Source organism: Gymnogyps californianus, chromosome Z, assembly GCF_018139145.2.
Source record: "Gymnogyps californianus isolate 813 chromosome Z, ASM1813914v2, whole genome shotgun sequence".
Lineage (NCBI taxonomy): Eukaryota > Metazoa > Chordata > Aves > Accipitriformes > Cathartidae > Gymnogyps > Gymnogyps californianus.
This window is the reverse complement of record NC_059500.1, coordinates 9,194,675-9,213,892: the sequence shown is the minus strand read 5'-3', so window position 1 is coordinate 9,213,892 and position 19,218 is coordinate 9,194,675. Positions and strand designations below refer to the sequence as shown.

Here is a 19,218-nt window from a genome sequence, read left to right as displayed (position 1 = left end):
TGTACACTTAATTTTCTTGGAAGATGCAACTGTCAGAGGTTTGTCTCATCTGTGTCCCTTCCCTGAATCATAAAATCTGTATTACCTTCCTGTGTTTGCTGTAGGAGATAATAGAAACAATAGTAAAGTGAAAGCAATTAATTGCAGATTGTCTTACAGTATGCATTATTATTTTTATCTTTCTGAAAACATTCAGAAAGTATGAATTAAACCTTGTAAATTATGAATCCTGAAAAGTGAGAAGGAACACATGACCCGATCTTTGCAAGGGGAAGCTGGGATGCTGAGAGTTTGTGGTATGGCTTAAGTTCTGTTGCAGCATGTGTAGAAGAAACAAAAGCAGAACCCTCTCTGCTTTCACTGGAAGTTGCTCCCTAGATTACAGTTTGTGATGTCAAGCTGGAGAAAGAACAGTGCATTAGGAATACTAATGCTGATGGTAGATTTTGTGGTACAAATGCTTGTTCATCAAACCCAGGACCTGGGTCACCCACAAACACTGGATCTTCCAACAGCTTTGCTATAACAGCAGACTTCCCTTTACAGCTGTGAACAACAACCTGAATTAAACAGCCCTTGTAGAGGTGCAGAGCCCCTTTACCCTTTCCCAATCATTAAGTCACATCACTTTTCTGTTGAAAATCAAGCTTGAAACTTTTGTGTGCATACTGGCAGTGTTGGGTTCACTCTGGTCATGGTAGGAAACAAAGACTTGAAACAGTCTGATTTTGTTTCACAGATGAGGTTTGGAAACTCCTATTTTCTCTTTCCTCACCAAGAAAAAAGTATTTTCTTATTTTAAAATAATAGTTAAAGCTCAGGAAGTCTCTGAAGCTCATTTTGGAAGTGACTAGATTTCTCTCTGTGCTTATAATTTAAACATTGAGAAACTGAAAATTTTAGATGGTCTGATTTGACTTGCCAGAATGAGTGGAAATAAAAGTTTATCAAGACTAGAAGTATTTTGGGGTAAAAGAAGGGAAGGGGTGACAAATTTTCTTTATCAAAAACCTGTCTAAATTTGGCGTCTGAGCCAGAGTAATTAAGTGTAAACAGAGAAAAAGCCTCACCTACAGTCTCCAGTGCATCTTCTTGTCATAGCCAGTGTTCCCCGACTTACGCAGTCTGCAGGCGTTGACAGGTGTGTGGTACTCCCTATCCCGCAGAAAGCAATGGCAATCTTTTTTTTCTGTCTCCTACGGGATCAGGCTGGAGCAATAGTTGAATAAGAAAATAACATTGCCAAGATGTGTCTTTGGGCAACAATAACTTGGACCTTCTCCCAAAAGGCTTCTAGTTGGTGCTGCAGTAATTTGGAGCAATCCCTATTCTGCATTTGACATGGGAGTAGTCCCTAAGGCACCCACCAGAAATACAGATTTTTGCTTAACATTAATTATCAGGTGGTTGACATTTTTTCACTTAAACTTTTGTTTTAAATGAAGAGTGATTTGTTGAAAGACTGGGTGTTTGGATTGGAACTTTGAACTAAACCATACATTTTCGTTTAAGATACCATTAGCATTTTCAATTACTTTTACTTGTAAAAAAAAAAAAAAATTTCCTGGGCTCATGCATGTAGAGATAATAACATAAACTGTTGATAAACATACTGATAAAATTGGCCTAAAATATTTCTTTCCTAGTGTTTGTCTCATAATAATGAAAAGAGCAGTATTCATCTGTTCTAGCCAAATGATGCTGGAGGTTGTAAGGTACTGGATGCTACACAAATAAAAAGCTCTTCCTAAAAACCTGATTATCTCAATGAAGGAAGGATGGTAAGGGAAGGCAACAAAAGCAACCTAAGTGACTTGCCCGTAGTCATCTAGCTTGTCAGGAGCAAGGAAAGAAGGGACATCCTAGGTCTTTCAGACCTATCTGATGTGCAGGGCTCTGGATCCCACTTTCCTGTTTTATGTCCCAATTACTCTTTCCTGTGTTACGCACTGTATTGAAAGAAGCCGACACACTTGCTGCCCAAAAGCAGAGGCCAAGGACTGAGCAGGGAATAGAATATTAACTCCTCTTGATGAGGCTAATTAGTCTGGGTATCGCTGCTATCAGCTTTTAGTGGTCCACGCAGAGCTCTTAATTTGCAAGTGTTTTTCACAGGTTAAAGGTGCAAAAAGGTAGAATGCCTTTTTCAAACCCCAAAATACAGTTTCAGATCTGCCTTTAGCTTTTAAACCGTGCCTGGTGAGAACATCACCCCTGGCAACATTCACACAGGTGGCTGGAGATACAGGGAGGGTAAAAATGACTTTGGTGACGTATCTGGGAGACCAGAGTTAATTCTGACAGTGTTACAAATGTTCTTTTTCTCTGTAATACGGGATGTGTTGGGAAGTGTTGTTTAAAAATTCATAGAAATCCTGTTTAAATAACAGAGTCAGTTGGGTTGATGCAGTATTTATTCAGATGCTGAACAGCTTACCCTTCCTTCCCCTCTACTCATCATCCACGTGGGAGGGAGCTCCACTCAGTACATTGCCTTTGAAACCACAACTCTCATTCTCCTTCATGGTGAGCCCTGGTCCACAGGGAGGCTTTGGTGACTCTCTTTGACTTTGGTGGGAGCTTAGTGTCAGAATAAATCATGGACCAGAGCCCCCTTATGTCACTTTGGCTGTGAGAAAGAACCTTATTGTCAACTGAAGACAGAGAGTATTAAGGGAGTAGTTTCACATTGGTAAATACTTCACCTTCAGCGGCAAATAATGATTCACAGTACTGCCACCCCTCCCTTCCCCTCGTCCTTGCTCTGTGCCACCATGAACCCATCCCCTCACATCTGCCAGTGCAGCTGTTTGCATGGCTTCTCTCTGGGTGGGAGTGGAAGCCGAGCAGGGGCTCAGAAGCAGACAGAGGTGGTGGTTTGGTTTTTGCCAAGTTATTTTTAAGCTGGGTGAGTTCCTTTATCACAGTCACACAGTACCCACATCTGCATTTGTGCTGACAGAGCTGAGGGAATGGTGTGTACTGGGATGGCTACCAAGAATTTGTCTCGTGAAACCGCAGCCTGTGCCAGGAGGGAAGGGATTGCCAACACAGAACTAGCACCTGGTGTAATGAGGCAACCATAAGGAGCCTTAGCATGAACAGAGACTAGACCCATAGATATCACAACAAAAACATACCAACAAGGGACATGCTTCCAATGAGCAGTTTAAATTTCCTTCTTTTTTTTTTCCTTTTTCTTATTTTGAATTAATGCACAGAAAGAGCTAAAAAAGTGGGAACCTCACTGTACTTTCAAGTGGAGGAACCAGGAACTCTCGCTGTTGGGATGCTCCTTGTTTCTCCAGTCCCTTGGGAATGGCTGATGTTTGCCAGGAGAATGAGAAACTTGTTATGAAAGGAGGAGGACTCAGGAGGGTGGCAGTGGCTGTGGGCTGCTGCAATTCTGCTCTCATGAAGAGCATATTGCCTGCTTTATTTTCGCACCTCTTTCTGGCATTACAAAAGTGTGTTACAAATTTTACAGAGGAAGGGGAGAAAGGAAGAAAAGGGGAAAGGGCCCAGGTATGCTGGCCTAGGGCTCTGCAGTCCTGTTTGTCCTCTGATACTCTTCCAGCTCTGATTTCCTGTCCATGGCGAGTTGCAGCTCCTGCTTGATGATTTCGATCTGCTTCTCCAGCTCTGTAAGCTCTTGCATCACGGAGGTCTTAGCAATATTGAGGGACTCCGCTTTCCCGTTGGTCGTTAAAAAAGCCGGAGTCTCTCTCCTCACCTGTGGCAGGGGAATGTCTTGGTGCTGTCGGATCGTCACCTCATTTTGCCCTTCATCGGTGCACATGTATTTTTTCCGGTGACAGTTGCCCAGATTGGCTGTATTCCACACAGCATGCTGGCTGTTCCCTACGTGGGACCTGAACAGAGATGTGAGAGTTAATACGAAATCAGAGCCTGCTCTCGTGTGTATGCAACCCTCCCCTGTGAGCCATCCTACTGGAAAAATATGCTGCTGTTATGAATTACATAGAAATATTATTCCTTTATCCTTGGAATTATTTTTCTTGAGAATCACAAATCATGAACGTAAATGGCCAAATTTTTGTGATTAAACCATAGCAGGGACCAGAACAGATTCCTAAAATTCATCTTCCCCAAAACTTTTTTTTTGTTAGTTATGAAATCACAGTCCTCTCAACTCCAGCTCAGGAAAATGTGAGTCCTCCTCCAAAGCTTTCTGAAAGCTTTTGTGGTTGCAGTGTCCTAAGTTTATTACATTGTTAGTCCTTTGTGTTAGTACTCTGTGCTAGCTTGGGCATTTGCTCCCACGGAGGAGGAAAGACGCTGCCTAGAGTTGGTGTGGAGAGATGAAGGGGAAAGTGTGCCCTTTGGACTTCAAGTTGTGTTGAGTAGCTGCTTGCGCTTTGGGGGATGGACACAATGATGTGGTGTATCCAAACCTTGCAGGTACAGACATGAGCTTCCTGACAGAACAAATAGAATTTGGAGTTTTTGTGTTGGGGGAGAAATTCCCATTTGGGAACTTTTCCAAATGCTTCAATGTTTTCCTGCGGAAAAGTCTTTCCAAAATATTTTGACTCCAGAGAATCTTTTCCTTCTTTCTTGGGAACGCCACTCTGCAGCCCTCCCAAATCAGGGCATTTCCTAAGGTTTCTTCCTGAACAGAGGAGCACCCTGTGGTCTGCCCTCTCCAACTGGAACACAAAGAAGCACAGTTTGCTGTTGTGGGAGAGGAGCTTGGCTCTCCTACCTGCTTTACCTTTTGGATAGATCTGTGTGCGTTCATTTTATAAACTGAGGTTGAAACTCTGAAGTAGTTGCTCTTAAATCTGCTCCATCATAGAGGTCTTCTGTGGGTATCCTTGGACAAAAAGCCTGTTAGTGTGAGCTACCCATCAGCAGGTTGAGGAAGAGGATTACCATTTCAGGATTGGGATTGCTGAAAACAGTTGGTTTCAGGAGGAGTCCGGAGCTGGGAGCAGATACTTTTCTCACCTGTCTGCAGAGAAGGAAGTTGGAAAGTGGAAATTTCTTTAGAGGAGGTGGCGATCAGGAGTGTTCTCAAAAAGATGGGATGGCAGAGAGGGAGGAGGGGAGGCTTTAGGCAGGAGTGGCAGCCCCAGCCTGGGTCACGCTCCAGAGGGCTCAGGAAACCCCAGCGGGGACGTATATGTGGGGTTGTTTATTTTTGTGTAGATTAGCGATTTTCTCATATTTCAAAATAAAAGACAGGAAGACTCTCAAGTCTTGTGCTAAACTGGATGTGTGTTTTGTGATGCAATTATGTTAATCGCCTGAAGAGATGAAAACAAACAAGTACCTCTTAAGCACATTTCAGACAGGGAATAGGATTAGCCTGGGCAAGTAGAAACTGGCAAAGCATTTCCAGAGCCAAGAGCAGAAGGCCGCCACACTGCATTTCCACACAGACAGCGGTCTGGACAAAAAAGGCCACCGAGCAAAGAGCAGAACTACTGACAAGGGGCTGCGGTGCCCGAAGCTGTCTCCTTGCTGCGTAGCTCTGCAGAGCCCGTGGTCCCCGGGGTCCTGGGCAGCCAGCGTGAACAACTTGCCTTGGAGCAGAAGTACATGTCTCAGAGAAGCTGCAGCCCTTTGTTTTGTAAATTTCTCAGAGTCATATCATTAATCCATAATTTCTGATACATTTTTCTTTCCTCTCACAAATCAAAACAGCTTTTTGATAAAGTGTTAGTAGCTGACATAGCTTCTGCTGCTGCTGGCGGTGGTGCTTTTGTCTGGGGGTCTGGGCAGGTGGTTTTAACAAAGGCCAGAGTCCACAGTTAACACTCAAGTTTCATCAAGTAAATAAAACCCTTTACAATTTGGCTACTGATGCTGAGCAGCTCTCCTAGTTTTTGGAAAGTTATGACCTGAAAAAAACAGTCGATTTTCTTCCCTGAGGAAAACAGCAGTAGCATAATACAAATTCTTTCCACCTCTCTTCTGTATCTTGGTGCTTTTAATAATTCCACAGTCCCCAGGGGGAATAAAAGAAAAGTGTAATAATATAATTGAATGGAGAGCCGTGGGTCGTACCTTGCCACATCAGTGTTCAGGACAAGCTGGGCACCATGTTACTAGGTGTCTTGAGTTAAATTCACCGTAATTCTGTGCAAACAGCAGCTCAGACTGTGAGAAGAGCAAGGATGGTGGGTGGGTGTGCATGCACTCACACATGGGCTGGATGCTGTGTGGGCAGAAGTTTTTGGGCAGCAGCACATCTTCGCTCTCAATGTTGAAAGAATATTTGTGTGGTTCTTTTTTCTAAGCCATTTTCTGTGGGCCTTATGTCCATCTCTTTGTGTTACGAAATTTTTGCACTGCTCAGTATCTGGCAAATAATTCAGCTGGTGCTTTTTGTATCATCGAAGATACAGAGAGCCCCCTCCTCTGGAAGACTCTCCCTCTGGCTGAGTTACTGCCTCAGGTTGTGGGAGTGTGAATGCTACCACCCAGCGAGGGGGGGTGTAGGAGGAGGAAATGTTTTGCACCAGTCAGCGCCTACTGCTGTTCCAAGATCAAAAGTGACAAGTTTCTGTGTGCAAGGAGGTGCCATGCTATGGGGTTTTGTGGAGCAATAAGATGAAGGAATGAACAGAGGAAATTAATTGCATGCGCTCTTATATACTTCTTTGTATACAGTCTGGAAGCTTTTAGATGCTTACTTCTTACATTTGCTGCCATTAGTGCAGGAATGACAAACTAAACGCAACATACCTTTACATAGGTGGGTTTCAGTCATGCCAAATACCCAGCAACAGCCTGGAAGACAGCTTTTTTCTATAGTCTGCGACTAAACTTACCTGTAGAAAAGCAATACTGCTGCCTGTGTCCTTAAAAAGTGCACTAACAGTTTTGAGTTACTGAGCAAATGTATAGTTTTAATAAAACGCCTTGCATCCCTGGTAGCTATAGATAAGATTGTTTCCTCTTCAGAAGACATCGGCTCTGAAAACAAGGCAAGGTTGTACCTACTCTCTTTCTCCAACAAGAGTTGTTTGAGACAAAGGTTTCTGAAAAGACTGCATTTTCCTCTTCTCAGCTTTCTTACTTCTCATTCTAAAAAATGTGTGGTGGGTTGAAAGGTGAAAAAATTTCTAACATATATACTGTCTGACCTGTTATTCACTGTGAAGCTGTCTCACAGGGCCCTAGTTATCTGCCAGTGCTTTAGTATGTGAGTAATTAATTACCTAAAAACAAGGGCAGCAGACTTCACTGCAACGCCTGTCTTTAGAATGGGGGTGCTTATATTAGCTGTATGCGAAATCAAGAAAGAACGAAATTTCTAGATTTGATACTTTCTATTGGAAACAACTAATTAATTTCTGCCTCCCTCCCTTGCCACTTCTATCTTGTTTCTTTTTTTTTGTTCTATTATCTTTAGGGAATATTAGATCCAGAAGTAGATCCAGACACAACATATTTAATTTCAAAGTAATTTTTGTCATTTGTGTTTTAAGGCAAGCAAAACTTCCTACCTCTTTTCTACTCGTTTTGTCTTAGGCTGGTGTTTGTCCTCAATAAATGAACTGTTCAGAGCACGATGTAATCTCTAGAGGGAAAAGAAGAAAATAAATTAGTAAAAGCAAGATTAAGAATAGCTCCATAAATAAGTAAACAATTTGGGCTTTGTGTGATGGACTTGAGCATAAATTATTTTGCATGTTCAAGGATACAAACAATGTCTGTGCTTTGTCATTACAACACATTTATTGTCCCCTGGTTTCCCAAGGAAGAGCAATCTGAAAGGTTGATAAATAGTTTGCAAACAATCCTTGGCGTTAGAATTCCTCAGGAAAAAAGTGGATCTTGGCAAACCGTTGTTTTCTAAAAGATCCCTTTCACTGTGCTGCTTTAAAGGAATAGTTCTTCCTTTTTGTGCCTTTTGCTGCAAAGTAACCTCTTCCTTTAGAGCAAACACCTAGAGCAATTTTCTTCCATTATTTTCCCTAGCATAATGAAGGAGGTTACCCAGTATCTCCTGCATGCATCAAAAGTTTGGGAACCTGTAACAGTGAGATAAAATGTTCAGGATAATGTTGTTTCTGGTGTCCAGAAGAATTGTAAGGTTACAAGTGCAAAGGGAAAGGTCCCTTCTGTAGGCTTTGCAATTGTGAATATTTGAACTGTTTCCTCTGTGCTTCTCATTCCATCATTAAGTAAGCCTCTTCAAATTCCAGAAGCTGCTGTCACACTTCAAATGCCAATCATCAGTGCTCCTACAACCTGTTACACCATGTTCTTGTCCAGACTTTCTTAATCAGCCACATGACTTTCACAGGGTTCCTTGTGAGTACGTACCTGACTTGTATGGAGCCAGTACTTCATCTTGGATTTCTTCTTGATTCGTGGTAGGACCAGTCTGTACACGATGTGCTCCCCAATGGTAGTGAGAATGGACAAGCCAAACCCAATGCATAACATCACAAAGAGCCCAGAAAAATGCTTGATGCCCATTTGCAGTGTCTGTGAATAAAATCAAAAGGGGAAGTTAATGAAGTAGGCTGTTAGTGTATTTCAACAGATGCTTCTGTTTTCTCATTTGGAAGTGTGGTCTGACTGAATACAGAGTGGTGAAATACTGCAGAATAGTCTGGATACTGTTCACAACAAAGCCTTTCTGGGCTGCAGAAAACTTGGTGTTCAATCAGAACAAAGGACCTGTCATGGGAATGAGGGAATTTTTTTCCTTGTGCTGTTTCCGTAATGAGATTAATTGTTGAACACGTATGAGAATCCAGTATTTGTGGTGTCTCTGCATTTGTAAAAGCAAATACTGCTTGACAGAATACAGTCAATGAACTGTAGAGCAAGTCCTTCATCAGCAGTGAGCTAAGACCGCCTGTTCATATTTTCTGGGAATTGATCATTAACTTCCCCTTTTTGTGCTTTACCCTTGATGGAAGGTCATGGAGAAAATGTTTTGAAGTAGTAGCACAAACACGGCATCTCTCCACTCCCTACATTAACAGGACTGAAATTGTGTTTGTTAGGAACCCGACTGCAGTTATGAAAAACAGGAACACTCTCACCTTGTTCTGCCAACCCACCCTTTTCATGTAGGGTAGGAAGCCTTTAATAATTTGAGACTCTTATTGGCATTAGTCATGTCTGAAGACCAAGAAACCAAGTACAGCAGCAATCTATACTACAAACACCTGCACCCCAATGGGTGGGTCAGGTTTGCATGTTATGTATAATCTTAGTACCTTTCTTCTCATGCCTCCATAACTCAGTTATGCGTTTACCAGTAACTACAATCTCTTGCTAATAATTACTGCCCACAGACTATTTTGGAAATATTTCCAAGAATACAAGTTCTACTTGTGCCTTTCTATTAAAGAATGTTATTCCCCATGTCAGAAAAAAAAAAAGGAGCAGAAAATTGCTTGGGTAGGGTTGTGTGTCAGGAGATGATATCTGGGATGCTATCGCCCTGGATAATTGACCTGTGTGTTCCTTCAGTTTGTTGTCAGTTTGGTGGGTGGGTGGTGGTGGGGATTGTGCTTTGTTATGACTATAGCTGTGTAATCCAGAAAAGAAACTGGATTTAGTCAAAAGATAAATCACAGAATGTTTGAAAAATCTTGTTATGAGGTCATTTTAAGCCAAAGGGTTAATTAGTGATTAGTCCATTGAAGTTGAAGGCTTGGAATTCCCTTTGTGTACTTTTGTTGGGCGATTATGAGCAGTATTTCTCTCTTCTGGTTTTTGTATTTGATTTCTGTTCTTTAAAACACAATGATATGAGACAGCACATCACAGATTTTTAACAAGAACAGAGCTTCAGCAATCTAGCAGAGTGAGAACTTTTGCATGTGGCACTGGCAATGAACTCTTACTTCAGGGGTTCTCTGCCAAAATCAACCTGCTTGCCCCAAAGCCCACTGAGCAGAATTTGTGGGAGGAGAATTTTTGTACCAGTGAATAAATACTTCAAGGGTGTTGAAGGGTATAATGGGGGTGTAAAAGCAATTTCTAAAGAAACTTACTGCAGCCTGGAAAGAAAGTGGAAAACCACAACAGAGCGATTCTGGGGTAGAAAGGTGTCAGCGTCTTGGCACGAGGGTTTTCTGGTGCTGAGAGTGCATCAGTTCAACCTAAAAGCAAAACTTCCCTCTCAGCATTGGAATTTCTTGTTGGCAAGAGCCTGTTGTCCTATACTTTGTCCTTCCAGTTAGGGGAACAGGAAGGTGACACAAAAATCACAGGCGGTAACGCTTTAAACCACTCAAAAACCGAAGTGTTTGACTGGAGGTCTGTGTTACCTGGCCTGTTTCTTTTAATTAGCAGTGATGCCCAACTTTTAGCCCATGTAGCGTAAAAGCAGAGCTAGGCCCCACGTCTGACCTTCTTCTCAGAGGTCTTTAGAGCCAAGACCTCAGTATGGCCCATCTCTGAATTCAGCATGTATAAGTATCTGTAAGAAGCAAAAGGACTGCTATCCGTACTAGCCGAACATACTGGTTAAATGTGTTTTTGCTAATTCTCCAAGAAGTATTAATGCAAATCACTTGCTTCCAAAAAAGGATGTTCAAGGGCAAGTATGAAACAACTTCCTTAGAGATGTAGAGTTAACAGTAGATATAAGAACAAATTGAATGAGAAATAGAATAATAATTAAAAAGGAATAGATTTGCTCAGTCATCTGAAGAACACACCTATATATATATATATATATATATGCTCCCAGGCTACTGCTGTTTGGTGTCATACAGAATAACAGTCTACAAGTGGGCATTGCCATAAACTCCCTTGGTGGCAGGAATCAGTGAATCAGCTGGGTGAAGGTCCTTTTGCTTAGCTACTTGAGAAGTAATGCAGAAGTCCCCAAAGGCAGGGGAGATCAGTAAGGAGGCCTGATCTGCTAGTGTTAGGTTGCTGTATGGTAGGGAGCATTTGTATTGCTCTGAGAATAGGAACTAGGTCTAATGGAATATGATAAAACTCTAGCCATTCAAAATAATAATAAAAAAAAGAGACACAGTGGCAATTGCAGTGGGGATTACTGCATGCGCGAGACGTCTCCTCCAGCCTGAGGTCGGTGTTTGATGCCACTCCAGTACTGCTGCAGAGAGCACACCTGGCCAGCTCCTTACATGAAAAATAACTCCCTTGCCTTCAGTAAAGCTGCTCTGATTTATGCTGATGAGGGTCTGGCTCACTGTCCTGTCCGCTCTGCAGAATAGTTTTCTACCTTCCCTGGAAACAGGTGAAAGAAATTCCAGCACTGGCATCTCAGATGCGTTTTTCACTTGTAATGGATAGCTTTTGAAATTGTCCCAAACAAGACATCTTTTCCTAGGAAAGGAAATGCCAAAATAAAGCATCAATAATATTTCATCTAGGAATACAGCAGATAATGCCTTGAAAGAGCTGCCTGATAAAGGCTGCACAGCAGAGGAAAATTTTGAGACTAAATTAAGTGGGGAAACAAGGTAGGGAAGAAATAATTAGCACAGTGTGTCTTACAGCGTATGGAGTGATTATTTATAGCAATATCAGCACATTTACATACCATTGTAAAAAGGCAATTTATCAGCTGTTCATAATTACTGTAGAGACACACACATGTTAAAGAATAAAGGAAACCATCTAATAGAGGCACCTCTCATTTTCATAACCTCATGCTGACTGGTATCAGAGCAGTAAGCTTTACCACTTATTTTGTAGTTTGTGTATGTATTTGTAGGTGCATATATAGAATATATTTGGAAAGAGCAGCAATAAACTGGATTCTCTGTATCACTGCTTTCCTCTGCTGAAGTGGTAGGGGTCAGGTGTGTGTGTGTTAGGTCTTTGCTGGCAATAGAAAACCAACTGATGACTTTCTCTCCTGCAATACCTCTTCTCTTCTCTTCTCTTCTCTTCTCTTCTCTTCTCTTCTCTTCTCTTCTCTTCTCTTCTCTTCTCTTCTCTTCTCTTCTCTTCTCTTCTCTTCTCTTCTCTTCTCTTCTCTTCTCTTCTCTTCTCTTCTCTTTCTCTTCTCTTTCTCTTCTCTTTCTCTTCTCTTCTCCTTCTCTCTTCTCTTCTCTCTTTTCTCTTGGAATAAAAGCCCATAATGTGGTGTCTTCTCTATTAACCCAGGATAACAATACAGTCCTTGCTCCAACTTTGTAATCATAAATTCAGGAGGTAGATCCCTGCATTTTAGGAGAAGGACGTCAATTATGCCCATGTGGTGGTTCTGAAGCAATAAGCAACCATAGTCAATCCTGTGATGATTACAGCTAATGGGTGCTAAGCACTACACTGGCAACAGCCTCTAAGTTATTTGCCACTTGCAAATTGGGAAATTGGCAGTTTCTGAAAACCAACAAATACAAGAACAGAAGTGGAGGTATCTGCTTTTTTTATATATCCTTGGAGAGACTCTTCTGATTTATCAGCCCATATCTGCAATTGCTACCTGAGTATTTCCTGCTGTCTCCTCTGTAGTTACAGGCTTTTTCTTTGTGCCCTGAATAGAAGGAAGGGGATGCAGAGAAGAGAGTTTGATATTTGCATTCTCTTTGAAGGGGGGAGCAGAGACAAAAAACATCACTGAGTGATTTCATTACTGGATTTCATGGGCAAAAGTCCTGCTTTACTCCCTACTACAAGAGACTGTAAATGCTTTACTCTCCCTGGTTGTACTGACAGCAGTGAATTAAGCCATCAAATATGCCTGTGGTCCAGCTTTGACTAATTAGAAGCCTCTGAAGATTTTTGTGGATACTGGAGGTTGGCAGCACAGCACAGGTATTGGTGCTACATACTCCTGAATCCAAACACTAAATAGGGATATCATGTGTTTATTAGCTATAATAATAAGCTATCCTTTTTGATAGCATTTTCCCCACAAGGATTTTAAAAAGCTTTGCTGAGATCAGGAACTTAAATTCTGCAGCACCTCTGTGAAGAAGGAATTATTTCCCGCTTTACTAGGGATAAATGGATATGAAGGGCAGATTTCTAAACTGATTTGGGTATCTCGGTAGGTTTGCAAAATCCTGCTGATGCTGATGCTTGCATTTAGGTAACTGAACAGTATTAAAACCTGTCCCTGTCTCCAAATTGTGGCATTTCTTGTAGCTCCAGAGACTGTCATTTATTTATTATTCGTTCCTATGGCTTTCTGTGTTCTCAAAGAAGTGGCAGCATTGAAGTAGTATATATTTAATCTCTTTACAGAGATTATCCTTAGCAAAGACCAGTGACTGTGGCTTTAGGGCTTCAAGTGCCAAATTTTAAGATACTGTAAATCTCTGTCTCGCGTTAGCATAACAAGTTCCTTTCCCCTCTTGTTGTGAGGAGTTTTGCACAGATCTGGAAAAATACTTCCTTTTGTAATAAATCTTTTTCTTTCAACTCATCCATTATCCAAGCCCTGTCCGTAGTGGGAAGAACAACAATACAAATATCATCTGAATTAGGTACTGAAAAGATCTTTGCTTCTATGATATTACAGGCTGGTGAATTGGGAATAACAGCTTTGTCTCCTCAGATAGTGAACTATTCTTTTTTTTCAGTTTCATTTCCAGGAGACTCAAAACATGCTTCTCCTGACTCTGTTGTCAGACCCAATATTCATACACTCCTTTCTTCAGGACCATTGTGAAAAGTGTTTTTTTCCCCAGGGCAAGTCCAGATGCCACTGGCTCTTCCTACATTGAGACGACGCCTTTACAATGCAATGTCTGTCATTTTGTGATACCCTTCTTCATAACGTTCCCAGTGCTCCAGTGGGCAAGGACCAGCTCTCTTCCCCAGAGAGCATATGTGCAGACTGAGCAAATTGTCTGGGCAGCAAAACCTTTGTTCCTGTTCTTTGTGTTTGTTTTTCACGCACTGGTAACAAGGTACCGTGAAAGGTGACTGACGGGCAGCTTTTATTTATGAGCACAGGGCAGTTCATTCCCTTCATGGAGGGGTCTGCATGGCCTTCCCTTGACACCTGCAGTGCACCAGAGACAAACATATAAACCACATCTTCAAGGTAATGGCTAGAAAACTATTGAGTTGTCAGGTGATTGGTATAACAAAAAAGGAAACTAACTGTTGACCTTTAAGGAGACAAGGCAAAACTCAGAGCAGAAAGGCACAATTTGCTGGATGACAACTGGATACAATCATGGCAAGATGAATGAGGCACTGTCTGATTGTGCATCCTGGGTGATGCTGCGGCCAAAGATCGCCAATTCAGGCAAAAGCCATGGCAGGTCAAGTTTGAGCAAGTTCCTTCAAAGACTCCGCAGAAGAGCCATCAGTGGATCCCACCACTGATGAGAGAAGAAAGGATGAAAGGAGTTTGTCTTCGCTGTGTGCCTGGTCTGGATCAGATGGAAGCCCATTGTCAATGACCGATCCCCACCATTAGCAGCATGGACCTCTCCCTCAGGCACTGGCAGGAGATGCACGGCACTATGCCTTCCCCAGTGTCACCACCCGTGGAAAGCAGTAGGTCTGCACTAACAGGGTCAGTCTGGGCTGCCATTGTTTGTGTGTTTGCATATATTGTTATTGTTGTGTGAAGCCTCAGTAAGTTGTTGGTATTAATAGTTGGGATACTGTTATGTAACAATATATAATTTTTTATTCCATGTATCGGTTGTTATCTGACTGAACTGCCAGTCTATGTGCAAATCAGTCTCTAAGTTCCAGAGCTTCAGTTGTCCTGTGACACTTGCGAATGGAGAATATATAAGCCTTTCAAGTGAAATAGAAGATACCGTTTCAACAATAACATTTTTTAAAATGTAGCTAAAAAGCTGTGAAACAGTCTGTACGCATAGTTAGCTTTTCCCAAAGCCTGACTGCTCCCTGGACCAGCAGGGGCCCTTCTCTTTCATACTGTCTTGAGAAACGGCAGTGTGCCAGCTCATCTCCTAAACACCCTGCCCTGATCATTACTGCCTGGTCTGAACAGTCAAAACCACTGCTAATTGACAGGCAACTTGCCTGTTCAGGCCATCCACCCTGCCTGCTGTCACAGTGGCTTAGTGCCGTAGCTGTTTCGCTACCATGAGCAGAAAGTTGCAAAGCTGCCAATTCAGTGTATTTTGGTTCCAAAAAATGCCACAGAAAGAATTTGCAGTCTCTCCTGAGCTTGGGTGGAGCTAATGTGCTGGAGGGGAAAGTCCTAGGAGCCTGGCTCCTGCTGAAGTGGCATTAATGAGATTAACAGTAGGGCAGAGGAAGGGCTAAGTGTATTGTATAAAACGAATGACACTGATTGTGTCCAGATGTAATATGTGCAAATGTAACTCTGCAAACCCCACTTCCCTCCTGCACCATGCTCTGCCCTAAGTAGGGACTTAACAAATTTACAACAAAGAAATTCCTTTGCAGACTAGCGTATGACAATTTTAAATCAAGAGTACTCAAGCAATATTGCTAGTGACTAGCAATCAGCGTGAACAGCCACTGCTACCAACAATTACTTGTGGTGGAGAGGGTAAGATGCAATTCACTGCAGCAATTCATTCCAAGTTTGAGTTAGCTGCATCCCCCATGAATGATCCCGTGGGTGCCGGCCAGAGTAAGATGCCTTGGGCAAGTACTTTTGCTGAAAATGTTCATACAGAACAGTGGAGTCAAGCCCTACTGACCTCTGCACTTTCAAACTCATCTTTATTTGGTTTCTCAGCTTGAGGAGTCACTGCAAATTTTCCAGCCCCAGTCTGAATCATGCCTTTCCAAGACAACTTTGTTTTCAAATGCAATTTAGAATGAGCAAAGTGCTGCCAGATAGAGAGAGATGGAAAGAGCTAGCAGTGAGTTGTGCCACAGGAAATATAATTTCCCAGTGTAAGATTAGAAAAAAATTATGAATAGGAAGATGAATCTCAAAACAAATCTAAAGAAAAATTAACCTCAGTGGGCAGGAGTGGCAGGTGGATAAGAATCAGGTACAGCCTAAAGAGGTAATGACAAAAAAGGAAGATGGATATTTATTTCACCCATTTAAAGGCTATACTGATCAATATTTCACCTACATATATTCCCATTTTTGGGTGATTACTCTTCGTCACCAGGTGCAGTGTGTCACAGACCAAATTTATCAAAAAGACACAGAAAAATACAAAGCCTTACTCTAGCTATCAAAAGGCAATTGCTGGGTCTTAGTTTGGTATATAATCCATGTGAATGACTACCCACTTAGAAGCTGAGACTTTTCTGAAAATGAATTATCTGCTTGTGTTGAACATTGTCCACACTTCAGTGAATCTGTGGAATGTTACTGCGACTGACTGCAGGGAGTTAAATAACGGAGATTTCTGGGCTGTACAGGAGTAAAGGATACAAACTGACATAAAGATAAGACCAAGAATAATTCCCATGCTTCTTGATGTAATGATGGGGAAGCTATGCTTTAGAGAGTGTCTGCTGCTTGGCCCTGTTTAGTTCAGTAAATTTGTCCCAGCTATGAAATTGCAAGTTCTAAAATCTGCAAGTTCTTGGCCAAGAGGAGTAGATGAAGAGGAGGCATTGTTCATGGGAGATATGGTAGAAGAATTCAGGAAAAGGAAGGTCTGGACTTAGCAGACCTTACCCCCCACAACAGCACAGACTTACAAGTGGTCTTTTGTTTCTGCTCGTTCATTCTGATTGCATAAGGCCTTTGAGTACGTGAGGATTTGTTCAAAGACAAAGTCTTTGAGTGACTTTAGAGTCCTTCAGTTCAGTCACCTGAACTAGTTTGTTGGACCTCGGCCTCTGCAGAAAAATGCAGTTATGCATGTTGGGTTAGCGCAACTGAAGATCAAATAAGTACTACAGTCAGATAACCAGCCTCAGAGCAGCTAGACCTGCCTTCCTTTCTGGTCATGACATGGAGGTTACACTCAAAAGACTGAATTATTTTAAAGCACAGCGTGTCTTCCAGCTGTGACCCCATGCTTAAAACCTTCTGCTATTCAACATTGAGAAAAAAGGAATTCCATGGGACTACTGATGCGACAAAATCATAATTTTCTTTTCAGACTGGAGCACCTTTTTTCCCACCTCCTCTCCCTTTGTTGGCAGGCCTTGAGGAATCTTTGAGTACTTAAACCATGTCATTGTTTTTTCACACCAGGAACATAGGGAAATTTAAGGCTTACCTGGAAACCAGTGACTCTCAGTATTGCATCACTGAACATCAAGGAGTTAATGAAAATCTAGGGAAGTGAAAGAACTGGGTTTGCCTCAGAGATAATGTATTAGCAGTAGCTGTGCAGGAAAATGGTACGGTCTTTCCTCGTATTTTTAAATTGCAAAGAGCTTTCAGAAGAGTAACTGTAAAAATGACATGCTGCCTACCAGATTTTTTTCTCTCCAGTTTGAATGCAAGGTTTATTCTATCATTGCTCATGTATGCTTTTCTTCACAAAAAGACAAATCCAATTGGTTTTATAATATGCCTTCTGCAGTTTGCCCAGCCAGGGCTTATTTCTTCTACTACTGTATTTGCTATGGCAGAAAAAAGTTCCTGTTTCTAGAGACAGTCTCGAGATCCTAAGGCTTAGAACAGTGGTCTCCAAAATTTTTTGATCATGCACCTCTGTCAGTAACTTTTTGAGCATGCGCTCCCATATATGTATATTTATTTATAATTTTTTTATATATATAAATACACGTATTACTGAAGTTCTAATATTTTCTTCCTGCAACCCAGTGGATCATCTCACACACCCCCAGGGGCTGTATCACCACACTCTAGAGACCACTGGCTTAAAGGAGAAAATATATATTCTGGGAGAAAAACAGTACTAAATAAAACCTTATTTTTTAACTGGAAGATGTTTAGAATTGATGCTGTGTCTTAGCTATTTCTCTAGGAATACCGAGAATACAGCCCTGGATACAGCTACTGGAGTAAGATTCTCATGATCAGAGGAAGCTCCTTATGTCTCATCACTGGGGAATTACTAAGAAGGTAAGTTTGTCTCTGCTATAAGAGTTTTCAGTTTTAAGACAGTTGTGGTTATTAATACCATACCATCTGGTAATTTTCCTGAGATTTAATTCAAAAGATTCTGCTAAAATGTAGAGTAACAAGAGGTCATTGAATGAAGTGCTTGTCAGGAACAGATGTCAGCTACATTAAAACGAAAATTCCCCAGATACATGTCTTGTTAGATGATAATATAATCTTCAGAAATAGCAGTGAATACACACTTTTGTTTAAATGTGCTTTCTTGTGTTGAATTAATCACAAAAAAAAGAAAAAATTGAATTAAGTTGAATAAAAATAAATTGAATTTTCTTCTTTGAATGTCTGATGTTAAAATATAATTTATTTCATATTGACACAATCTTAATGAAAAAGTAAAAAATGTAGTAAGAGATGCAGAAATACCCCAAGAATCTATGTATTAAAAAAGTCAAATAAAGATTTTCTTTGTCTTATCTCTAAAAAATGCTAGTTTTCTAGTGATTTAGTCAGCAGTCAGAGGTTTGCAGACAAGATGCTCAGATGACCATTGAAGAGTGGGAGTCAGAGCCCTAGGAAACTCGGCTACTCTTTTAGGGGGAGAATGGCCATGCTACCACTTCCTCAGGGAACACGTAGCGTTGGTTAGATATCTGGCTAAAAGCTCTGAGGAGGAGATAGCATACTTCTAGCTACGTGTTTTGTACCAGTGAGAATATGTAACCTACGTCTTTTGGAAGACCTTGAGCTAAAAGTGTATGCTCTAAGCTTCAGGCATGCTGGATCTTTTGATTCCTCAGTACTTTACATTTTTTTACTTGACAGTCTAGGCAACTTGACAAAAACCTGCTGTTCCGGTGAGTCTTTTTCTCATAAATAATGGCCTACATCTTCAGCTGCCACAAGCTAGCATAACTCCTCTGATTTGATACCAGGACGTAAATCCATGGAGATTTACTTCCATTTCCTGTAGATTTACTTAGGCGTGAGACCTGCTCCTCTTCTGTTCTTAGCATGGTATCTTAGTGGATCGTTTCTAGGCTGAAGTCCTATCTTTGGTATGAGTAGCTGCCACCTATGTTAGGAAGTGGTCAGGGTTATATTAGAAATTTGGGATGTACTAAATTCCCACTCTCTCTGCTTCTCTTGCTCTCCATCTCTGTGTTAGCTGTTTTAGCTATCACTCCCGTGTGAGATGGTCCAGAATCACTGACAGATCCTGCAGATGGTGATACACATAATTGAGTGGAATCAGATAGATTTGTTGTGCAGTGTGCCAGATCACTTTTTTTAATGCTATGTTACATGCCCCATTTGTCTCC

The 19,218-nt window shown here is 41.5% G+C and overlaps 1 protein-coding gene across 1 annotated transcript in view; it reads right to left on the bottom strand.

Moving 5' to 3' along the window:
* Nucleotides 1–2,972: 2,972 nt before the first annotated feature.
* GRIN3A (glutamate ionotropic receptor NMDA type subunit 3A) overlaps nt 2,973–19,218 on the bottom strand; it is a 73,530-nt gene continuing 57,284 nt past the window's right edge. The window contains exons 7-9 of the mRNA XM_050913469.1: nt 8,302–8,466; nt 7,479–7,552; nt 2,973–3,872 (exon numbers count right to left, since the gene is read on the bottom strand). Of these exons, the coding sequence (XP_050769426.1) occupies nt 3,536–3,872; nt 7,479–7,552; nt 8,302–8,466 (576 nt within the window). The 3' untranslated portion in view covers nt 2,973–3,535. The remainder of the gene's footprint in view (nt 3,873–7,478; nt 7,553–8,301; nt 8,467–19,218) is intronic.